This window comes from Tasmannia lanceolata, unplaced genomic scaffold, assembly GCF_043159265.1.
Source record: "Tasmannia lanceolata isolate RefF3 unplaced genomic scaffold, GAP_Taslan_0.1 ptg000020l, whole genome shotgun sequence".
Classification (NCBI taxonomy): Eukaryota; Viridiplantae; Streptophyta; class Magnoliopsida; order Canellales; family Winteraceae; genus Tasmannia; species Tasmannia lanceolata.
Genome location: NW_027518697.1, coordinates 13661973 through 13680870, shown reverse-complemented (window position 1 = coordinate 13680870; position 18898 = coordinate 13661973). Strand labels below are relative to the sequence as shown.

At 37.2% G+C, this 18898-nt stretch overlaps 1 protein-coding gene across 1 annotated transcript; it reads right to left on the bottom strand.

Moving 5' to 3' along the window:
- Positions 1 to 995: 995 nt before the first annotated feature.
- LOC143853711 (UTP--glucose-1-phosphate uridylyltransferase) lies at positions 996 to 18068 on the bottom strand. Its single transcript, XM_077363432.1, has 21 exons — positions 17903 to 18068; positions 17112 to 17159; positions 16847 to 16938; positions 16599 to 16689; positions 14005 to 14065; positions 13838 to 13915; positions 13682 to 13732; positions 13507 to 13580; positions 6041 to 6113; positions 5873 to 5930; positions 5606 to 5652; positions 5466 to 5531; positions 5188 to 5220; positions 4939 to 4991; positions 4786 to 4861; positions 4642 to 4698; positions 4463 to 4546; positions 4274 to 4372; positions 4092 to 4196; positions 1312 to 1383; positions 996 to 1212 (listed from the first exon to the last, which is right to left on the bottom strand). Exons 1-21 carry the CDS (start codon positions 17983 to 17985, stop codon positions 1186 to 1188), a joined length of 1428 nt encoding a protein of 475 aa, XP_077219547.1. The 5' UTR covers positions 17986 to 18068; the 3' UTR covers positions 996 to 1185.
- Between the last annotated feature and the right edge of the window lie 830 nt (positions 18069 to 18898).

The following is an 18898-nucleotide window of genomic DNA, read 5'->3' as shown; positions in this document are numbered from 1 at the left end:
CACGCCCAGATATCTCCTTTGCTGTTGGTGTTGTCAGCCAACATATTAGTTCACGTCGTACTTCACACTGGGCAGCAGTTCTTCAGATTCTTTGGTATTTGAAAAGTGCTCTAAGTAGAGGGTTGCTATTCAAGAAACATGGACATCAGAAGATAGAAGGGTACACAGATGCAGATTGGGTATGATCTCCAGCTGATAGGAGACCTACCATAGGATACTGCACATTTGTGAGAGGTAACCTTGTGTCATGAGAAACATGGTGTTATCTCCAAATCTAGTGCAGAGGCGGAGTATAGAGCTTTGGCACAAAGAAGTGGAGAGCTCATTTGGTTACGCTCTCTCTTGTCAGAGATCGGCTTCTCCCTATCATCTCCTTCTCAGTTATATTGTGACAACAAGGCAGCGATTCACATTGCTACAAATCCAGTCTTTCATGAGAGAACTAGACATATCGAGGTTGATTGCCACTTCATCCGGCATCGGATTAAAAAAGGAGAAATATGCACAGTGTTCACTAGATCGGTGGACCAATTAGCGGATATGTTTACCAAGCCATTGAACAAAGCCAAATTGAGTGATAATTGTAGCAAGCTATGAATGTTTGACATATACATTCCAGCTTGAGGGGGACTGTTAATGTATGTATATATGCCTATGGGCATATTGGTCTCTTGTATATCTCTCGTTATATATAAATACATAAGTGAGGGGGAGACTCACCAACTCACTCTTTCTCTTCTTCCTCTTTCTTTCTCCCTCTTTGGTGGCTTCTAACAATATACATTCTTCTCTTTCAGTTTTAAGATTCAGTACTTCTATAGTAACTTCTATTTCTTCACTGCTACAAGAAATGCACCATAGATAAGTTTTCAGTCTCCGCCATACCTTCCTTTGTCTTCGTCGGCCACCACTAATCTCTTTTGGCAAAACAATGAAAGTTGACTAAAGTCACAATAACCCTTCAAGGAAGAAATTGGAAGGTTGATATTTCAGAATGGCGTAAAGCTCAAATATATTATTCTATAAATTATTAGCACAAATTGTAGTTTCTGTAGTGCTTAAAGATAGAACTCAAAACCTTAAAGATATAACTCAAAATAGCTCTTACTCATCCATGCATCAGATGGTTACAACAAAAAACCAACAAAGGCAAAGGGGAAAAAAATTAGACAGAGGAAGCTTTCCTCAAATGTCCTCAGGGCTCTTGATCTCCTGGTCACAACAATCGTTATGTATAAATAAATATGGAAGTCTTCCATAGTAAAACTGCAGTAAGGAAGAGAGAAAAGAGAGAGAAGAAAACAATGGTACCTTGTTTGCCAGTACAACTCCATCAGGAATTTCCAGTTTCTCACCAGGTTTGGCTGTGATACTCACATTCCCCTGAAAGAAGATATCACATGGAGTTCAGGTTAAAAGAAGAGCTGAAGAATTAATTGAGACGGTAAATGTGGCTAAGGCACACATAGATGTGTAATGAAAAGCAACTGGCGCTAGTTTTAACAGTTTATGGAATTTGATTGAAAAGCTAATTTGTATGAAATTCAATTCCTGAAATTCTAATAGAATTAGTAATGCAAGTAGAGACAAGAACTCGCTCTCAAGAGAAAAAAAAGGCAGAATCTTGAATTATATTTTCCCCTGCTTTTTTCATGATATTTATATACATTTTACATAGCTTTACCATGATTGTTGTGCATTTTGTCTTGTATTCTGCCAGTCATTCATCATCTGAAGGATTTTTTTTTCTCGGATCATTTCTTTAGGAGCATTTTGGGAATTCTTGATATATATATATATATATATATATATATATATATATATATAGAGAGAGAGAGAGAGAGAGGAAAGTGTTCCTAAGCTATAGCTCAAAAACACATGTGGCCCCGACATTTTTTGGGGGATCCAAAGCATTCATTTGGAAGGCCCTTCCATGGATAGGGTGTGTACCAAAAATCAGCCCTATAGGATCATCCTAACGCAATCAAAGGTGGAGTGGAAAATTGACAGACACTGTGTGTCCATGTTTCTGCCCATTTTTTCCCTCAACTGATGGCAGGGTTAGGATGAGACTATAGGGCTGATTTTTGGTATCTTATAACCCTAAAACCAAATATATATATATATATATATATATATATATATATATATATATAGAGAGAGAGAGAGAGAGAGAGAACATTTCCTACACACTTGTGTAGGTAAGTTACCTACACACTAGCTTAAAATACAGTGGGGGCCCACATTGTTTGGGTGATCCAAACAATTCATTTGAATGGTCCTCACATAGATAGGGTGTCCACAAAAAATCAGATCCATAGGATCATCCCAACCCTACGATTTGTGGAGATAAAATGGACGTGTATAAACCTTCACAAATTAGTCCATTTTTTGCCTCCATAGTTTGAATGGTTAGGATGATCCTATGGATCTGATTTTTTGTGGACACCCTATCTATGGGAGGATCATTCAAATGAATTGTTTGGATCACCCAAACAATGTGGGCCCCCACTGTATTTTAAGCTAGTGTGTAGGTAACTTACCTACGCAAGTGTAGGAAATGTTCTCTCATATGTATATATATATATATATATATATATATATATATATATATATATATATATATAAGAAAATGGTTTGTGAGCAGCTTATCTGAGCAGGAGCTCACAAACACATGTGGCCCCACATTTTATTTTATTTTTTTTTTTTGGGGGGGGGGGGGGCAAAGGATTCATTTGGAAGGCCCTTCCATGGATAGGGTGTGTACAAAAAATCAGCCCTATAGGATCATCCTAGCCCTGTCATTTGTGGAGGGAAAATGGGCAGAAACATGGACACACTGTGTTAGGATGATCCTATAGGGCTGATTTTTCGTACACACCCCTCCAAATGAATGCTTGGACCACCCCCCGCCCCAAAAAAAAAAAAATGTGGGGCCACATGTGTTTGTGAGCTCCTGCTCAGATAAGCTACTCACAAACCATTTTCTTATATATATATATATATATATATAGAGAGAGAGAGAGAGAGAGAGAGAGAGAGGAAAGTGAAGCTACACTGCCGGTGTAGCTAACTTAGCTGCACCGCCGGCTTAAAATACAATGGGCCCACATTGTTTTGGTAATCAAAACCATTCATTTGATTGGCCCTCACATAGATAGGGTGTCCACCAAAAATCAGCTCCATAGGATCATCCTAACCCTTCAAACTGTGGAGGCAAAAATGGACAAATTTGTGAAGGTTTTTACACGTTCATTTTTGCCTCCACAAATCGTAGGGTTGGGATGATCCTATGGAGCTGATTTTTGGTGGACACCCTATCTATGTGAGGGCCAATCAAATGAATTCTTTGGAACACCAAAACAATGTGGGCCTATTGTATTTTAAGCCGGCGGTGTAGCTTCACTTTCCTCATATATATATATATATATATATATATATATATATATATATATATATTTGGTTTTAGGGTTATAAGATATAGAGTTTGAGTTTTGGCGTTTCTTAGCTGAGAGAAAAGGTGGAAAAGAGAGTTTGTGACGACAATATAGAAATAGTGAAACTCTTTTCTCCCATCGATAGAGGCACACTACTGAACCATGTAACTTATATTTCTTGATTTCTGTGTTTGTATTTCTTGCATCTCATCTTGCCATTGGCTGCACATCGGTTTGATCATGTTTTTTTGGGAGATTAGAGACCTCTCGTATTACAACAATGTTCTTTTTTATCAGAATATGTATATTTTTTTATCGGTAAGCTGGGAAGGTATGGGATTGAAAACCACAGCCTTTACCAATTGAGCTAGAGGCTCAACCCCCCTTATCTGAATATATATTTCCATACACAATGCAAGCACCAACTACTAGCTACATGTAGCAGAGCAGTACATCGCATGGGAATCGTAGTCAGAATAAGACATTATTGAATTAATGCCATCAAAGATGATTATGTATAAATATAGAAGGGGAGATATCAGCAACACAGATGCTATGATACATAAGAAAAAAAATTCAATTACCCTATAATGGTTTCAAGGTGTAAAAATTAACCCCCAAGAGAACAAGTATTATAACATTGAAGGCAAATACCTTGAGTGTTATGCCGGAACCAAACCATACATCACCAGACACCTTCAAGCTGTCAAGCTCAATGATACTAGGAATGGACTTGAAGCGACTTAGGAAGTTGCCAACCTATAAAAGAGAGAAGGCAAAATCCAGTGGTAAACTTGAGAGAAAGCCGAAGGATCCATTGATCTGAATAAGCATACCTTTTTAAATTCAGGCCCCAATTCAATAGACGGGTTTGCTGGATTAGCTCGAGCTTTGTTTTGGACTACAAAGCCATCAGTCAAAGTATAAAGATCCGACTACAGAACAAACAAATTTGTTAGCAAGACCCATTAGCAGTCAATTATCCAAATTTCGAAGATCAATCTCACTAAGAACTTTCAGTTAACCTGGACAAGGAGCAAATCGGATGTTGCCTTTACTGGAAGGAACCGAGACCGGGGAACATTAATGCCAATAGCATGATCGAAGAACTGGTACAGAGGAAGAAGCACTAAACTGAGGTAAGGAAGTGCAACAAGCAACAGATATATAATCTTAAGGGTGAAATAATCCATTTAATGAATACCTTTATTGCTGCACCGGCTGCTGTTTCTAGCTGAAGAACTTTCACACCATCAACTTCCTGGAAACAAAGTATCTTCATCAGACCCTTGAGCGCTGATATCTGACAATCCAGGAAAATTTATCAGCAGGAGAGAAACGTAGCTACCTTAGGGTTTGGAATGATCTCCATTTTAAGGGCATCAGCCTCCACAAGCCGTTTAATGGCCTTCAAATTCACCCACCTGTAAAAGAAGATAATATCCATCATTGTACGTTCAACTGTTTGAATAAGCAGATGCACAGGTGTGAATTCACGTACAAGTTATTGGTGTTGAAAATCTTGAATTTTTCGATTGACTTGAATTCATTGACCTGGATGAGGCACATCGAACACCATGTATTAGTCTTTTATGGCCCCTTTTAAAATTTCAAGAAAGTTTGCTTTCTATGAACATGTAACAAAGTAACTAGAAAGCAGTGTGGATTATCCAAACAGAATGCTTTATAGGAAAAACAGAAAGGCAAAAGGAAAATAATAAGAAAATTGTCTTGTCGCATCATAGCTTACATGTGCATCAGGAACCTGCGCAATTTCCAGGAGCTGCATTTCATAATTGGATGAAGAATGTCAGATAAGGTTCAGCATTGAACATATCAGGCACAGAAAAATAATTCAGACAAAGATAGTAGCCAATTAGCACATAAAAGTGCATCTCTGATCTCTTATACAAGATTATAAATGGACCAATATGACAAAAAGACAAACCAGTTAACCTACACAGGAGATTTCCTAACAAAAACTTCAGATAGAACTATGCTAGGTATTTTTCTCTATTCAAAACGTACCTGAACCTTTCCTTCATATGAAATAAGTGTGCCACCTTTTACATCTGCCAAAGTCTTCGGGGTAACCTGCACAAAGTATGGAAGTGTTAGAGCAGGGTTGAGGCTGAAACCATAAATTGAATAATGGGAATGTCGGATACCTCCATACAGTATTCATTCTTGTGTCGGATCAAATGATTAAGAATTTCTATTGCATATAGTCAAGGAGAACACATACACATGTTGATTCTTAATTATTTTTTTTCGCAAAAGATGTTGATTTTTTTTTTTTTTTGAATGGTAAAAAAGATGTTGCTTTTTACATGATTATATATCATAAAAAACTGTGAATAATAAAGATGAACATAAAACATCTTAGACTGGTAGAGTAAAATATTATTCATTCAAGAAGACCATAACAAGGATACTCAAGTCAACAATAGCACCCAAGTTGTCTGAGTTGGCTACAAAAACATATTCTTTTCCCTGAAAGAAAGAACAATAAAAACAAAGAGGGGACAATGTAAGTTGAAATTTGGGTGTAGGCATGTAAACATTGGAAAATGTGCCAAAAAAAATGTGTAACCCATGCAAACCTGTGATAGTAATGCATCAAGCTTTCCACTGTTCTTCAAGGATGGGAAGACATCACCATGTCCAGGAGGATACCTTCACAGTTGTAGACTGGGATGAGAAGAAGGTAATAACAGAAAACTGCATTTGGTATTGTCCAGTCTCAAATCTGTTCAATAATTAGATAATAAAATCGTATGCACCATTTTGGGAAAAACAGTAATTAAATTTATTCAAAAAGCAGCAGCAGAAATACAACATGGCACACAATCCCAAACAGAAGCAGAAAAAATTACAAGTGGGGCAGAGATAGCTCCTCAACTAATTCTTCACAATTGACCCCATCTTTTGGCCAATGAATCAGCGACTTCCTTAGCCTCTCTAAGCACACGCTGGAATGTGCAGTTCATTGCTCCCGATCGATAACGACCAAGTTAATAACCAAGAACAATTGCCACTGACCCCTGCTCTATATAGCCCCCCCATCCATTATTCAACCATCCTTACTGAGAGGTACCGGGTTTTCCTGTTTGATTACTTCCTCCCAGAGAAATAAATCTAATGTAATATAGATGGTCAAATAAAACTGTCGTATCATTAAGAGAATGACAGATGAATGCCGAAAACGGTGGCACTGGTATCGTAGTAGACACTAACTGTTCAGAACATTTTGGGTAAATGCTCATTACAACCATAAGGCACATTATAAAAAGAAATTACCAAGCCGTTAAAAGAATGAACATTATAAGACCTAAAGGAACAGCAGCATACAATATCCAAGGGATGAATTAATAATACACACCTTGATGCAACCCAAATCCTACGGGCTGATTTGTTTCTATTTTCTTGCATATCATTTAGGCTATATTTATTTCCATTTTCTTTCATGCCAATTAGGATAGATTTATTTCTATTTCCATGCACGACCAAAAATAAGGAATTTGTCCATTCCATGCATAGCTAAATAATGTCATTTAGGATTGAGTTTACTTTTTATATTTAGGTTGCATTTAATATGAAGGTGGCAATTTTAGATGTTTCTTTTGCTTGTATGAGATTCCATTTTTAGAATTCCTCCTAATCTATAGAAGGAGGTGGATGAGACATGCAATGGGACTTTTGATTATAGAATGAAATTTGCCTTTGGCTTTTGAGTTCTTTTGAGAACTTTTGGTTGCTTGGATTAGCACCTGCAGGAGTATTTTCTAGTTTCGCTCTGAGAAACTCGACTTCGACGGGATCGAAGTAAATCACATCCCCTTCGACTGTGATCGAAGTAATATATTCCCTACGACGGTGTTCGAAGGGACATTTTTTCATTTATTTTATCAATCTTGCATCCACTGCTGCGCCACGAAGAGCGTCCAAATTTTTGGACTGCATTCTCGAAATGTATCTTATCAGCCTCATAAGGGCATCCAATGCTCATGGCCAGGATTGCTAGTCTAAAGACTCAGCATACCAACTGCAAAGGCTAAGTCTGGCCTAGTGCAACACATAACAAACATGAAACTACCAATCAGTTTAGAATAATCTAATTAAATTACACATTGTCTCTTCCTTAGAGAACAGCTTCTTGGTATAATCATAAGGTGTCTCAATCAGTTTGCACTCACTGCATCCCCACATGGAAAGTAGTTTTTCATATAAGGGGCTCGGGCAAGGGTGATTCCTTGCCTTTCAAAAACTTACTTTCATACCAAGAATGATGTTAATAACACCCAGGTCTTTTCATGTCGAATTCTTTACCCAAGTTTAGTTTCACATTACTCATCACAGAGAGAGATTGGAAACAAGAATCAACATCTATCAACATCTACATACAAGCAAATAATCATGACCTTATTCGACACAAAAAGATAGTAAAGGCATTTATCCGAGTAACTGGTCAGAAAACTCAAAGCTCTTTACTACTTTGTCAAATTTCTGACATCACAATTTAGGTGCTTATATAAGACCAATACAAGGATTGTTATGTCATAACATCCATACAAACTTTGTATCAGTTGGTATCAGAGCAAATTCCTTCCTTGGGTTGAAGAGGAAAATTGGTGGCGAGATTTGCGTGGATTCGCGATGGCTACAGACTATCTTCGGTCACTTCAAAGGAGGGTTTCTAAATTCCAAGATTGGGAGGTAACACCACAATCAAAATCGTTTTATTATTACCTAGAAGAAGAAATCATAAATTGGGACTCTCCACCAATCTATGATGAATATTCGGAAGACGGGTATTTAATTTTTCCTAAGAGTTCAGATGAATCGTTGATTCTTGATGGTGATTAAGTGATCAATGATTCACTTGAAAAGCTAGTTGATGCGCCCAATGAAAACATGAATGTGGAAATTGAGGAAATTGGATATGACGGCTTGGAGATTGAAGTGATGGGCCAATACGGGAATATTATGTTGAATTCTTCAGTAGTTTATGTCGATCCATTTTTATTAGATCATACAGTGGCGGCTACCTTAAAAATTTATAAATTCAAGCATGTTCAAGATCAACAGACATTATCTTTTCATTTTGGAAATTATAAGTATGGCTTAGTCTGTGTCAATTTCAATTGATAATCTTTCTCCGTTACTTCAAAACTAGAGGACGAGTATTTTTAAACCACGGAAGAATGATGGAGGCGAAGACCACCGAAAGCATGTGTTGTTTGAAAGATTCAAATCCGATGACAGATTTTCTCCAACCCGGGGAGACTGATGCAACCCAAATCCTACGGGCTGATTTGTTCCTATTTTCTTGCATATCATCTAGGCTAGATTTATTTCCATTTTCTTTCATGCCAATTAGGATAGATTTATTTCTATTTCCATGCACGACCAAATAAGGAATTTGTCAATTCCATGCATAGCTAAATAAGGTCATTTAGGATTGAGTTTACTTTTCATATTTAGGTTGCCTTTAATATGAAGGTGACAATTTTAGATATTTCTTTTGCTTGTATGAGATTCCATTTTTAGAATTCCTCCTAATCTATAGAAGGAGGTGGATGAGACATGTAATGGAACTTTTGATTATTGAATGAAATTTGCCTTTGGCTTTTGAGTTCTTTTGAGAACTTTTGGTTGCTTGGATTAGCACCTGCAGGAGTATTTTCAAGTTTCGCTCTGAGAAACTCGACTTCGACGAGATCGAAGTAAATCAAATCCCCTTCGACTGTGATCGAAGTAATATATTCCCTACGACGGTGTTCAAAGGGACCTTTTTTCATCTAAAAATATCCAAAGTTGTTGGAAAAAAGAAAAGATATCTTTAGAAAGTAGGGATTTGACAGGCAATTCCGTGGGAAGCCATTTCGCGGCTTGGCTTTTCAACAGATTTTGGTGATATTTGCTAGGACCATTGCAGAAGGCATTTTGCGGGCATGATTAGTGCATCCACATAGGCTCACTTTCAACATATTTTGTCTGTATTCATTTAATTCATATGAGGTAGTGCAAACGATTTTTTTTTTTTTTTTTCACAACCTATCTACATGGGAGTCTAACAAATGAATGGTATAGATCACCCAATAATATGAGCCACAAAAAGAGGAGATGATCTGGTGGAACGATCCCCTTTGTAGGTGGTTTCCATCCAGATCCTAAATATAGGAGTCAAAGTGTTGGATGTTCATGCCCAGCAAAATAGTTGAGTAATGGCCCCACTTACGTTGTGTCGCAGCCAAAACTTTTGGTGGTTTATGGGTTGTGAAACATGAGAGGGAGAGAGAGGTGGCAAATAATCTAGGAAATCATTTCCAAACACAACTGGAAAACCTTAAAAAAAAATAAGAATTGAGTAAAAAAAATAATTAAAAGTACCCAAAATCTTATGGGCTCTTTGGTATGGGAATAAAAATCCTGGAATGAAACTCACTTCCAGATTCCTCACTCATCCACTGTTTGGTTATGGTACAACGTGGGAATCTGGATTCACTTCAACCCCATTTTCCCACTCCTCCACAGTTTTTAATAAACTCACGTCCATCATTTGGGGTGAGCATGAGTCAGAGATTAATTTAACTTACAAATTCTTATGCTGATTATAAACAGCCCAATTAGAGTAACTGTATTTCTATATTGCGTAAGCAAATTAAAGCACACCACTTGGCTAATGTAGTCAAATTGTATTTCATATATAAGTTCCAACATTAGTATAGGCATATAACTTTACATCTATTCAGTACTACAAATGGTGCTCCTCCAGCAAACCACAGAATGAAGGAATGACCTGAAGGATGCTACCCTATTATACTGTGCACCAGAAGTTGCATACCACGGACATATTCCCGTACCACATACCAGAGCAAGCCGCATTCCAGGTAAGATAGTTCCCATTCACAATAAAGGATGGCTCTCAAGGGTTACAAACAAGTACTGTTAAAAGTCACTCAAGAATGTTACATAGTCCAAAACTGAAAATCACTTGTGCAGTGTGAGAAAGGTTAAAATTTCGGTTTTGGTCGCCAGGGAAACAAAAACGTTTTGTTTTTGTTGCAAACTTTGGTGGACATCTTGTAAAATCACGGAAACGTATAGAAATATATGCAAATGATAGAATTTTAAGATGAAACTTCAGGAAATACTAGAATAAACACAAATACACACTTAAAAACCATCACATAAGCAAGATATCCATTCATAATGGTTAATAATATCGAACACCTAGTGACCATCCGTTGTCGCGCATATCTGATAATTCAGTATATATCACATTTCACATGTAATTCATATAAATATGTATACATAGTACATAGACGACACTTCACATGCAATTCATATAAATATAATTATATAACAGGTAACAATATAGTATATCACCATTCAAAAAAAAAAAAAAACAATATAGTATATCACTTGTGCACTTACGATTTTGGTGTCATTATTGCGTTTCAGTTTCGGTATCATTTCGGTAGGGATGGAAATGGAAAGATATTTTGGTTGTTTCGTGTTGGTTTCAATGGAAATTTAAAAACATGGAGACTGCATATTTTCTTTTTAGCATATTTCTGATATTTTCCAAATAGAAAGGGGGTAGGTTAAAAAGGAAGAAATTTTAGACAAACCAGGAAAACCAATAAATGGCTGGCCAAGGGAGTGCTCTCACAATAGATCTAATATGGAAAGAAAATCACTCAATGTTACGGTCCAATGTATCTCAATTCTCATGGCAGTGGCATCTCTAAAATGAAACCTCCATAAGTACAAACTGTAACTCCTAGAATGGACCTTCATATTCAGTTGCAAGGACATTGCTTGGAAGCATTACTAATCATGAGATTGTTTCCAACCATTGATTACAGTTGCTGACCTTGACAAATACTTGAAAACTTGAAATCATTGGTGGTAGATGCAGTTCCCCTTGAACTTCATTCAGTTTACATGGCCATGGAGATTGGCGATTGCCTTGTGTTGTTTGCAGCCCTATAGCTGGAACCTAGAAGTCTTCATTGGAAATAATGCAGGAAAGCTCGAGGAAAAGATAAGGTGACAGAGCCTCCATCAAAATTCAACTCAAGGACTCTTGGGAGAAACTCATTTCTTAGGATTCACGATGTTGGCCGAGGTAGAACTACCATCTTCCACTTTCTACTCATATTTTTTTTTGGATGACATAGGGTATCCCCACCCCATTTTAAGGTGGGACTAATCCCTATGGATGCACGCAATCACCCGTAAAGGCGTAAACCACTTGCATCGGGTAACTCTGAGGGGACTCGAATTCGCGTCTATGGGGAGCAAACCCACTTTCTACTCAAATCGTTCACCTTATCACCATGGAATCTGTGTAGACTAATAGACCCCAAGAGGGCATAAAATTTCGAACCACAAACAATGATGCCTTGAGTGCATGAAGATTCTATCATGACCAAGAATACTACCGGAGGGTAAACTCGGTGGTGTTTATGGCACATTGGCACATTACCAGGAAGGAACCAAAAGACCAAAACTCCATAAAGGAAATAGTCAAAGCTGGGCATAATCCACGACACCCCAAATAGGCCAAGGTGATACGTTCGAGAAGCTGTATACCACTTACGCAGCAGATACATGTGGGAAGAATCATCCAGATGTTGAAGATGACTTATTCACAAGATCTTACCCAGCAAATCATTCCAACAGAAAAGCTGAACTCTATGGGGGGGGTTATAAAACTGCATGCTTAGCTGAACAATGTGTTATATGAGCCTTTTGTTTTGGAAAATTAATTGCACAAAATCTAAATTAGTAGTATGAACATTTTGATAATAAAAGATATAAAATTATTAGCCACTCATCAATCAACTTTTTATAAAACCAAAACTTATAAAGCTATAGGGCCGAGAGCCTGAGACGAACATTAGACACATCCGTTTTTTGTAGCAGTGACAATAAGTCCTCATCCACAAATTGCGCACAGTTCCTTACATTATTCCCATTGAAAAATACTGGCTTTATATCCACAACATTCTCCTTACCGGAATTACTACCATCTTCCACTTTTCGCTTAGATTGTCCACCTTAACACTATGAAATCTGTGCAAACTAGTGGACCACAAGAGGTCATTAAATTTCTAACCACAAACAACGATGCCTCAAGTCCATGAAGATCCTATCACTACCAAGAATATCACCATAGGGTAAACCGGTGGAGTTTATGACACAAAACTGGGAAGGGGAAAAATGACCAAAACTCCATAAAGGAAATAGTCAAAGCCAGGCATAATCCATGACACCCCAAAAAGGGCAAAAAATAAACGCATGACCCATTGGTAAAGATCATTGGAATAGGATACGTTTGATAACCTGCATACCACTTGTCACAGCAGATACATGTGTGAGAACAAGAATCCTGATGCTGAAGATGTCTTATTCAGATGATCTTACCCCCAGCACAGCATACCAACAGAAAAGCTGAACTCTATAGGGGAAGTTCTAAAACTGCATGTCTAGCTGAACAATGAGTTATATTAATTAGGCTTTTATTTAGGAAAATTAATTCCACAAAATCTAAATTAGTAGCGTGGACATTTTGATAGGCTTTTTTTATTTTGGAAAATTAATTCCACAAAATCTAAATTAGTAGCGTGGGCATTTTTATAATAAAAGATAAAAAATTATTCGTCACTCGTCAGTCAACTTTTTGTGAAACCAAAAGTTATAAAGTTATAGGGCCGAGAGCCTGAGACGGACATTAGATACATCAGTTTTTTGTAGCAATTACAAGAAAACTATGATGAGCATGATTAATAAGTAATAACTAGTTTGCCTTTCAGCACAAATCTGAAAATTGTCGACAAATCAAGGCATATGTGATTCCTCGACATTGACTGATTGTATAGGATGCAAAACAAACCCATGCTAAATTCCAAATTCAAAACAAGAAGTTTGTATGCATAGCAAAAAATATCCCTCATAGGTACCACAGTAAGCTCTCCCTTAACAACAGCATGCAACATAAGTACGCATAAGAAGCTAATGTATATGGATTCAGGAGTAAATATTGAGAATAACATACCATCCATCCTTGCCCGTCTGGCCTTTGCAAGGAAATGGCATTAAATCATCAACAACCAAACGAGGATATTGACTCTAGAGAATCACATTAATTTAACGGATAGGTTAGAAAGTATGATTTTCAAATGACCTCTAAGTAGATATTTAAGCAGGATATTGTGCATAGATTTCCATACCTGATTGAAAGTATGAATCTCAATGTTTGAATTAGAGTATTTCTCCACAATCTTCATAAGAAATGTTCAATGGGTCAGTTTGCTCCTAAAAACTCTATCCAATATAGTCCAACCAATGCCAAAGGTTCAACAAAAAAAACAGTGAAGAGTGTTCACCTTCGATGTATCATCATGTGTATTGAATGAGTTCATCAGAAGCAGTGGAACTTTGCATCCATACTTGGTATTGAGAGACTATACATAACAATGACAATGGCATATCATGTACGAACAAAGATGGAAGTTAGGAAACAACAAACAATTACTTATTTTCATAAGCTGACCTCAATTTGGATAACAATTAAGTCAAGAAATGTCAACCCATTACGAACTTCAATGACAGACCTGCAATGGGACAAGAAGATTAGGCAGAAGACATGAGTTAAGAATCAAGCCTAGGTGATAACGTATGAGAAGAAAATGAAAAAGCATATTTATCAAGTTATAGTTATCAAGACTTAAGCTACTACCAAAAGATGAACACTATCTAACAAAGTTTTAAAACTCCCCGGTGTCATCGTGGGCTCCCTTTTCCCCTGGCCACATTCCGCATTTTGCCACCGTGTTCCATGTTTTGCCCTACAGAGTCAATAAAAACTCCTTTGACTCTCTTGGGTTATGGCCGCATCAACCATGTACTCAGCTGTGTCAACCGCATTCTTGGCCTCGGCCGCACAAAGTCAACAAGGATTTTTCTTGGCCGCATTTTGACCCGCAACCGCATTTTTAAACAGTGCTATCTAATGAAGTTCAGAGAGTCCAATCTAAAAAAATCAACTACGAATTTGGCATTAAGCTAGATCCAATTCATAAAGCAAGGATCTTAGTCTTACTACAGTTCTTAAAGCAAAAACGCCTCCCATTTCATATGAGAACAACGTACCAAGCTTGTCAATGTCAAGCCTCAAAGCACTAATTAGTTTTTTTTTTTTTTTTTTTTTTTGAATGATAGGCACTACTTAGTTATATAGAGGGGAGGGGGCTTGAATTACCATGGAAGTTCAGCTTCGCTGACCCCAACTGAAGATCCTCCCACTCATCAAAGGAACATACAACAAGTGTGTAAAACACTTAAAGGAACATGTACAATTTGCAATCAATTGAGTCGGATAGGCGTCTAAAGCATAGTCATAGGGAAGTGTGCATTGATTACATTCACAGGCCTTTAAGAAATCCACTGATTGTGTCATGACAAAGGAAGATTTCTTATATCTAGACTCCCAACCATATCTAACTAACCTAATGTCTCTCTTCATTCAGGCCAAACTCAGCTTCCACCTAAATAAGTGGAGTACAAGAAACAGCCCCTACCTTTTTGAAACAGAAGAAACAACCCCCAAGAGAGAGATTTTAACTGCTTACATGACAGCTGTGATCTTTTGGTGCAACAAATTAAACCATTTTGCCACATCAAATACCTTCCAAGTTAATAAGCCAGAAGCTTTATTTTGGTGAGTTCATGTCAAGTTAGAACTTAGAAATACAATGCATGACATGAACACTCCCCCTGGTACATTTTTTTTTTAGTTTTTGGGCGAATAAAGTAAACTTTGGTGGAGGAATCACTTAGTATGAATGGACCTTTCTCTTACATTATATATTAATTTAGAGCAAATGTTGGGCGTGTTTACAAAGGATCAATTCATACAAGCCTTTTGCTACTAAAGGCTCATTTTTTTTCTCTAAATAACAAATAAACGTATAAGGAAAATGAAAATATTTGAAAGAAAAACTAAGTAAAAGAAGCCTGCAACTCAAGACTGACCTAAGCCTATTTATTTACGTGGCGACAAGAAAGGCCACATTTTCCTGAAGCTTTGCACATGTCAAGAAAAACAAGACATGTAAAGCATTTGGAATTTAGATTTCTACAGATTTGTTCCATAAGTACTAACGTAATCATTAATATGCTAAATTAATCATTAATACACATTTCAAGAAAAACTAGACATGTAAAGCTTTGCCATGTATCTAAAATAGTGACTTACTAACCTCTTTTAACAAAATATGCAACAATCTATCCCTGAATTGGCATAGCAGGCAACTTTTTAAGTACTAACGTAATCATTAATACCGCTAACCTAATGTTCATCACAAGATATCTTTGGCACTATAGTGCAGCTCAAGAGCAATATTATTCATGCAAAGAGGCCCTCAAATGCATGCGTGGATCATAATATTTAAGGCTATCAAGTTCTTTCATAATATTAAGGCTATCAAGTTCTTTTCTAATAAGGAGAGGTGCGTGACTTCATGCAGACCCTGTTTCAAGTTTTTATAAGAAGTGGTGTCTTCTTACCATTCATGATCTACAGTAAGAAGTTCCAGCAAGAGCAAACATGTATCTGTTATGCTTACACAGACAGAGGAGCTCAAATAGATTATTGATGGCAGGAGAGAGGAGCTTGATATGGGTTCAGAGTCTTCATTATATCATGTGTGTGGGTGGGGGGATTGTGTCGCACACGTGCTTGTAGGACACCACCAATAGATGGGCCCACCATGGATACATGGCCCAATAGGGGACATCGATGGTAAGACCCACATATTGGTTGGGTTCTGCTTGCAAAACATGTGCCCCACATATTTTGGTTAATCACCTGGTACGACTCGAAATCGTATTATTTCAAATGCCGTAAAAAGAAGGTAACTCAACTCAACTCAATTCAACAAAGACTTTGTCCCAAACTAGTTGGGGTCTGCTAAAATGAATCCTTTAGAAAAACTTCATGAAGAAGGTGAAAGGAATCTACCCGGCTCTAATCCCGGCTCTAGTTGGGTTCTTCTACGAGGATCATTTTCTTGCATTCTATCCTATCCAAGGTCATGTTCTCCGTAAAAAGAAGGTAATTGTTAACAAAATTAGATAAAAGCTTACTTGGGGCCAGTACAACCCATCGTAGTCCCCAAACCTCCATTGAGCTTTAACACAACAAGCTTGTCCAGAAGTTTCTTAGTTTCAGAAAGATCTGCATTCACTGAATAAAATTAGTAACACTTTTACAATAATAATATGGGATCAACTTCAACTGTATATAAACAATTCACAGGAACAAACTTAATTTTACACAATTAACAGTTTCCAATTAAATAAAAACATGTAAGAAAATCAAATTATGCAGTTACCCTCGGGAGGAGGCGCTAAGCTTTCATAAGGAACAACAACTTCGTCCGTCGGAGTCTTAATCTTACTCCATTCGATCTGTTGAGCTTCTCCACTTCAATTAATTCAACCGAGGCAAGCAGAAAAAAGAAAGAAAGAAAAATAATCTCAATTTTCAGAAACAAAATAGAAAAGTGAAGAAAAGCACAAATCAACAGAATATCATCAAAAGTAATTACAATTTCATGGATAAAGCATTAAGAAAACTTGATAGGATTGTGTTTCCACCTGAGATAGCGAGATACGAGATTTACGAAACCAGATTTCTCATTTTCGCTGCAGAAAGATCAGGAAAAAGGCTCAGATCACAGATCTTATAAGTTCAAAACAAGAAAAAACGAACATGATAATGAATTTCAAAAAGATCTAAGCTCTGTCCTAACAAAGGCTCGTAAACAAAAGATCAGAAAGCCAGCTCAGATCACACAACTTTTAAATTCAAAAAAAAAAAAAAAAAACCTAACACGATAATGAAGTTCAAAAGATCTAAGCTCTGAGCTAACAGAAGCTTCCGAACAAAAGAGAGAAGAAAAGTAAAAGAGGAAGCAATCTACAGCAGAAAAATTCATCCACGATTCTCATTTTCACCGCAGAAAGATCAGAAAGCAAGCTCAGATCACAGATCTTTCAAATTCAAAATGAAGTTCAAACGATCTAAGCTCTGACCTAACAGAAGTATCAGGATTCCTAATAAATCTTATTATGAAACATAACAATTTAGAACAATCTGTACAACTCACTATTAGAAATGTATCACAGATCTTTTAAGTTCAAAACGAACATAATAATGAAGTTCAAAAGATCTAAGCTCTGAGCTAACAAAAGAATCAGGTTTCCTAATAAATCTTACTAGGAAACCTAACAATTAGAAAAATCTGTAAAAATCACTATTAGAGTTGTTCCTAATTGTATGCCATCACATCTATTCAATCAAGGATCCTCATTAGAACAAGAGAGAGAGAGAGAGGAAGAAATGTAAAAGACAAAGGAATATGCAGCAACAAAATGTTTCTTCGTACCTTATCTGATTCAGGCCGGAGACAGCAGAACGGAGCTTCGAGATCTTTTCAGTATCGAGAGGAGTCGCAGTAACAGTCGCCATTAGAGACAGAGATCGAAGGTTCGAGAATAGGAAATAAAGAAAGGAATTTGAAAGGTTAGAATTCAAGGGGACTGAGATATGAAAGGGTTTCGATATAGGAAACGGAGGTCGACGATTTCCGCTAGAATTAACGGAATATCCTGGCGAAGATTCAGATCGGGAAAGAAGGTGGCGCCACTGGTACGCTACGCCACGTGGCAGAAGAGGTGACGTGGAAAGCGGTGAGGGGAGGCCTTACGTTTTGAGATTGGGATGGGGCCCACTGGCAAGGGGGACAAAGGGAATGCGGAACGTTGTTTCGTGTACCGTTGGAAATGAATTACACGTGGCAATGTTGGGAGGGCTGTTTGGGAGAACCCTGGCACAGGCGTGTGTTCATATAGTGCGTCGTGGTTTGTTGTCACGTGGATGTTGGGATTAGATATCTGGACCATCCAGTTTGTGGGGCCTACTTGAGATAATTGGATGATTATTTTTCTATCAATGGATATTTGGCTAAGGAATTTGGATCAATGCCTATCTATATATCTATCTATCTATCTATATCTATATATCTATTACAATCTACTAAATCCATCCAGCTTATAAGCTGGATGGAAAAGAAGAGAATTTTTTGATTTTTTTGAAAATTCTATAAGAATTACATATCACTTTTTTTGACTTTTTTTAACAAATGCACCCATTCAACTCACATATTTTCAATCTTACCCCCTCCTTTATGCTTTTAACAAAGGCACCCCATTAAACCACATAATTTCAATTTTACGCCCCTCCTTTATGGTTTTTTAATAAAAAATCTATAGGGTGATCTTAACCATCCGATTTAAAAGGAATTATGAAAACCTCTATAGATTGGAGGGCTAGGATCAACCTATGGAAATGATTTTTGGGGCACAACCTATTTATGTAGTGT

Coding starts and splice junctions, on each gene's coding strand:
- LOC143853711 (XM_077363432.1), bottom strand. CDS start 17,985: ATGGCGACTGTTACTGCGACTCCTCTCGATACTGAAAAGATCTCGAAG. Junction 13,916..14,004: donor TAATTGTTATCCAAATTGAG/GTCAGCTTATGA, acceptor TGTTATGTATAG/TCTCTCAATACCAAGTATGG. Junction 13,733..13,837: donor CACATGATGATACATCGAAG/GTGAACACTCTT, acceptor TTTCTTATGAAG/ATTGTGGAGAAATACTCTAA.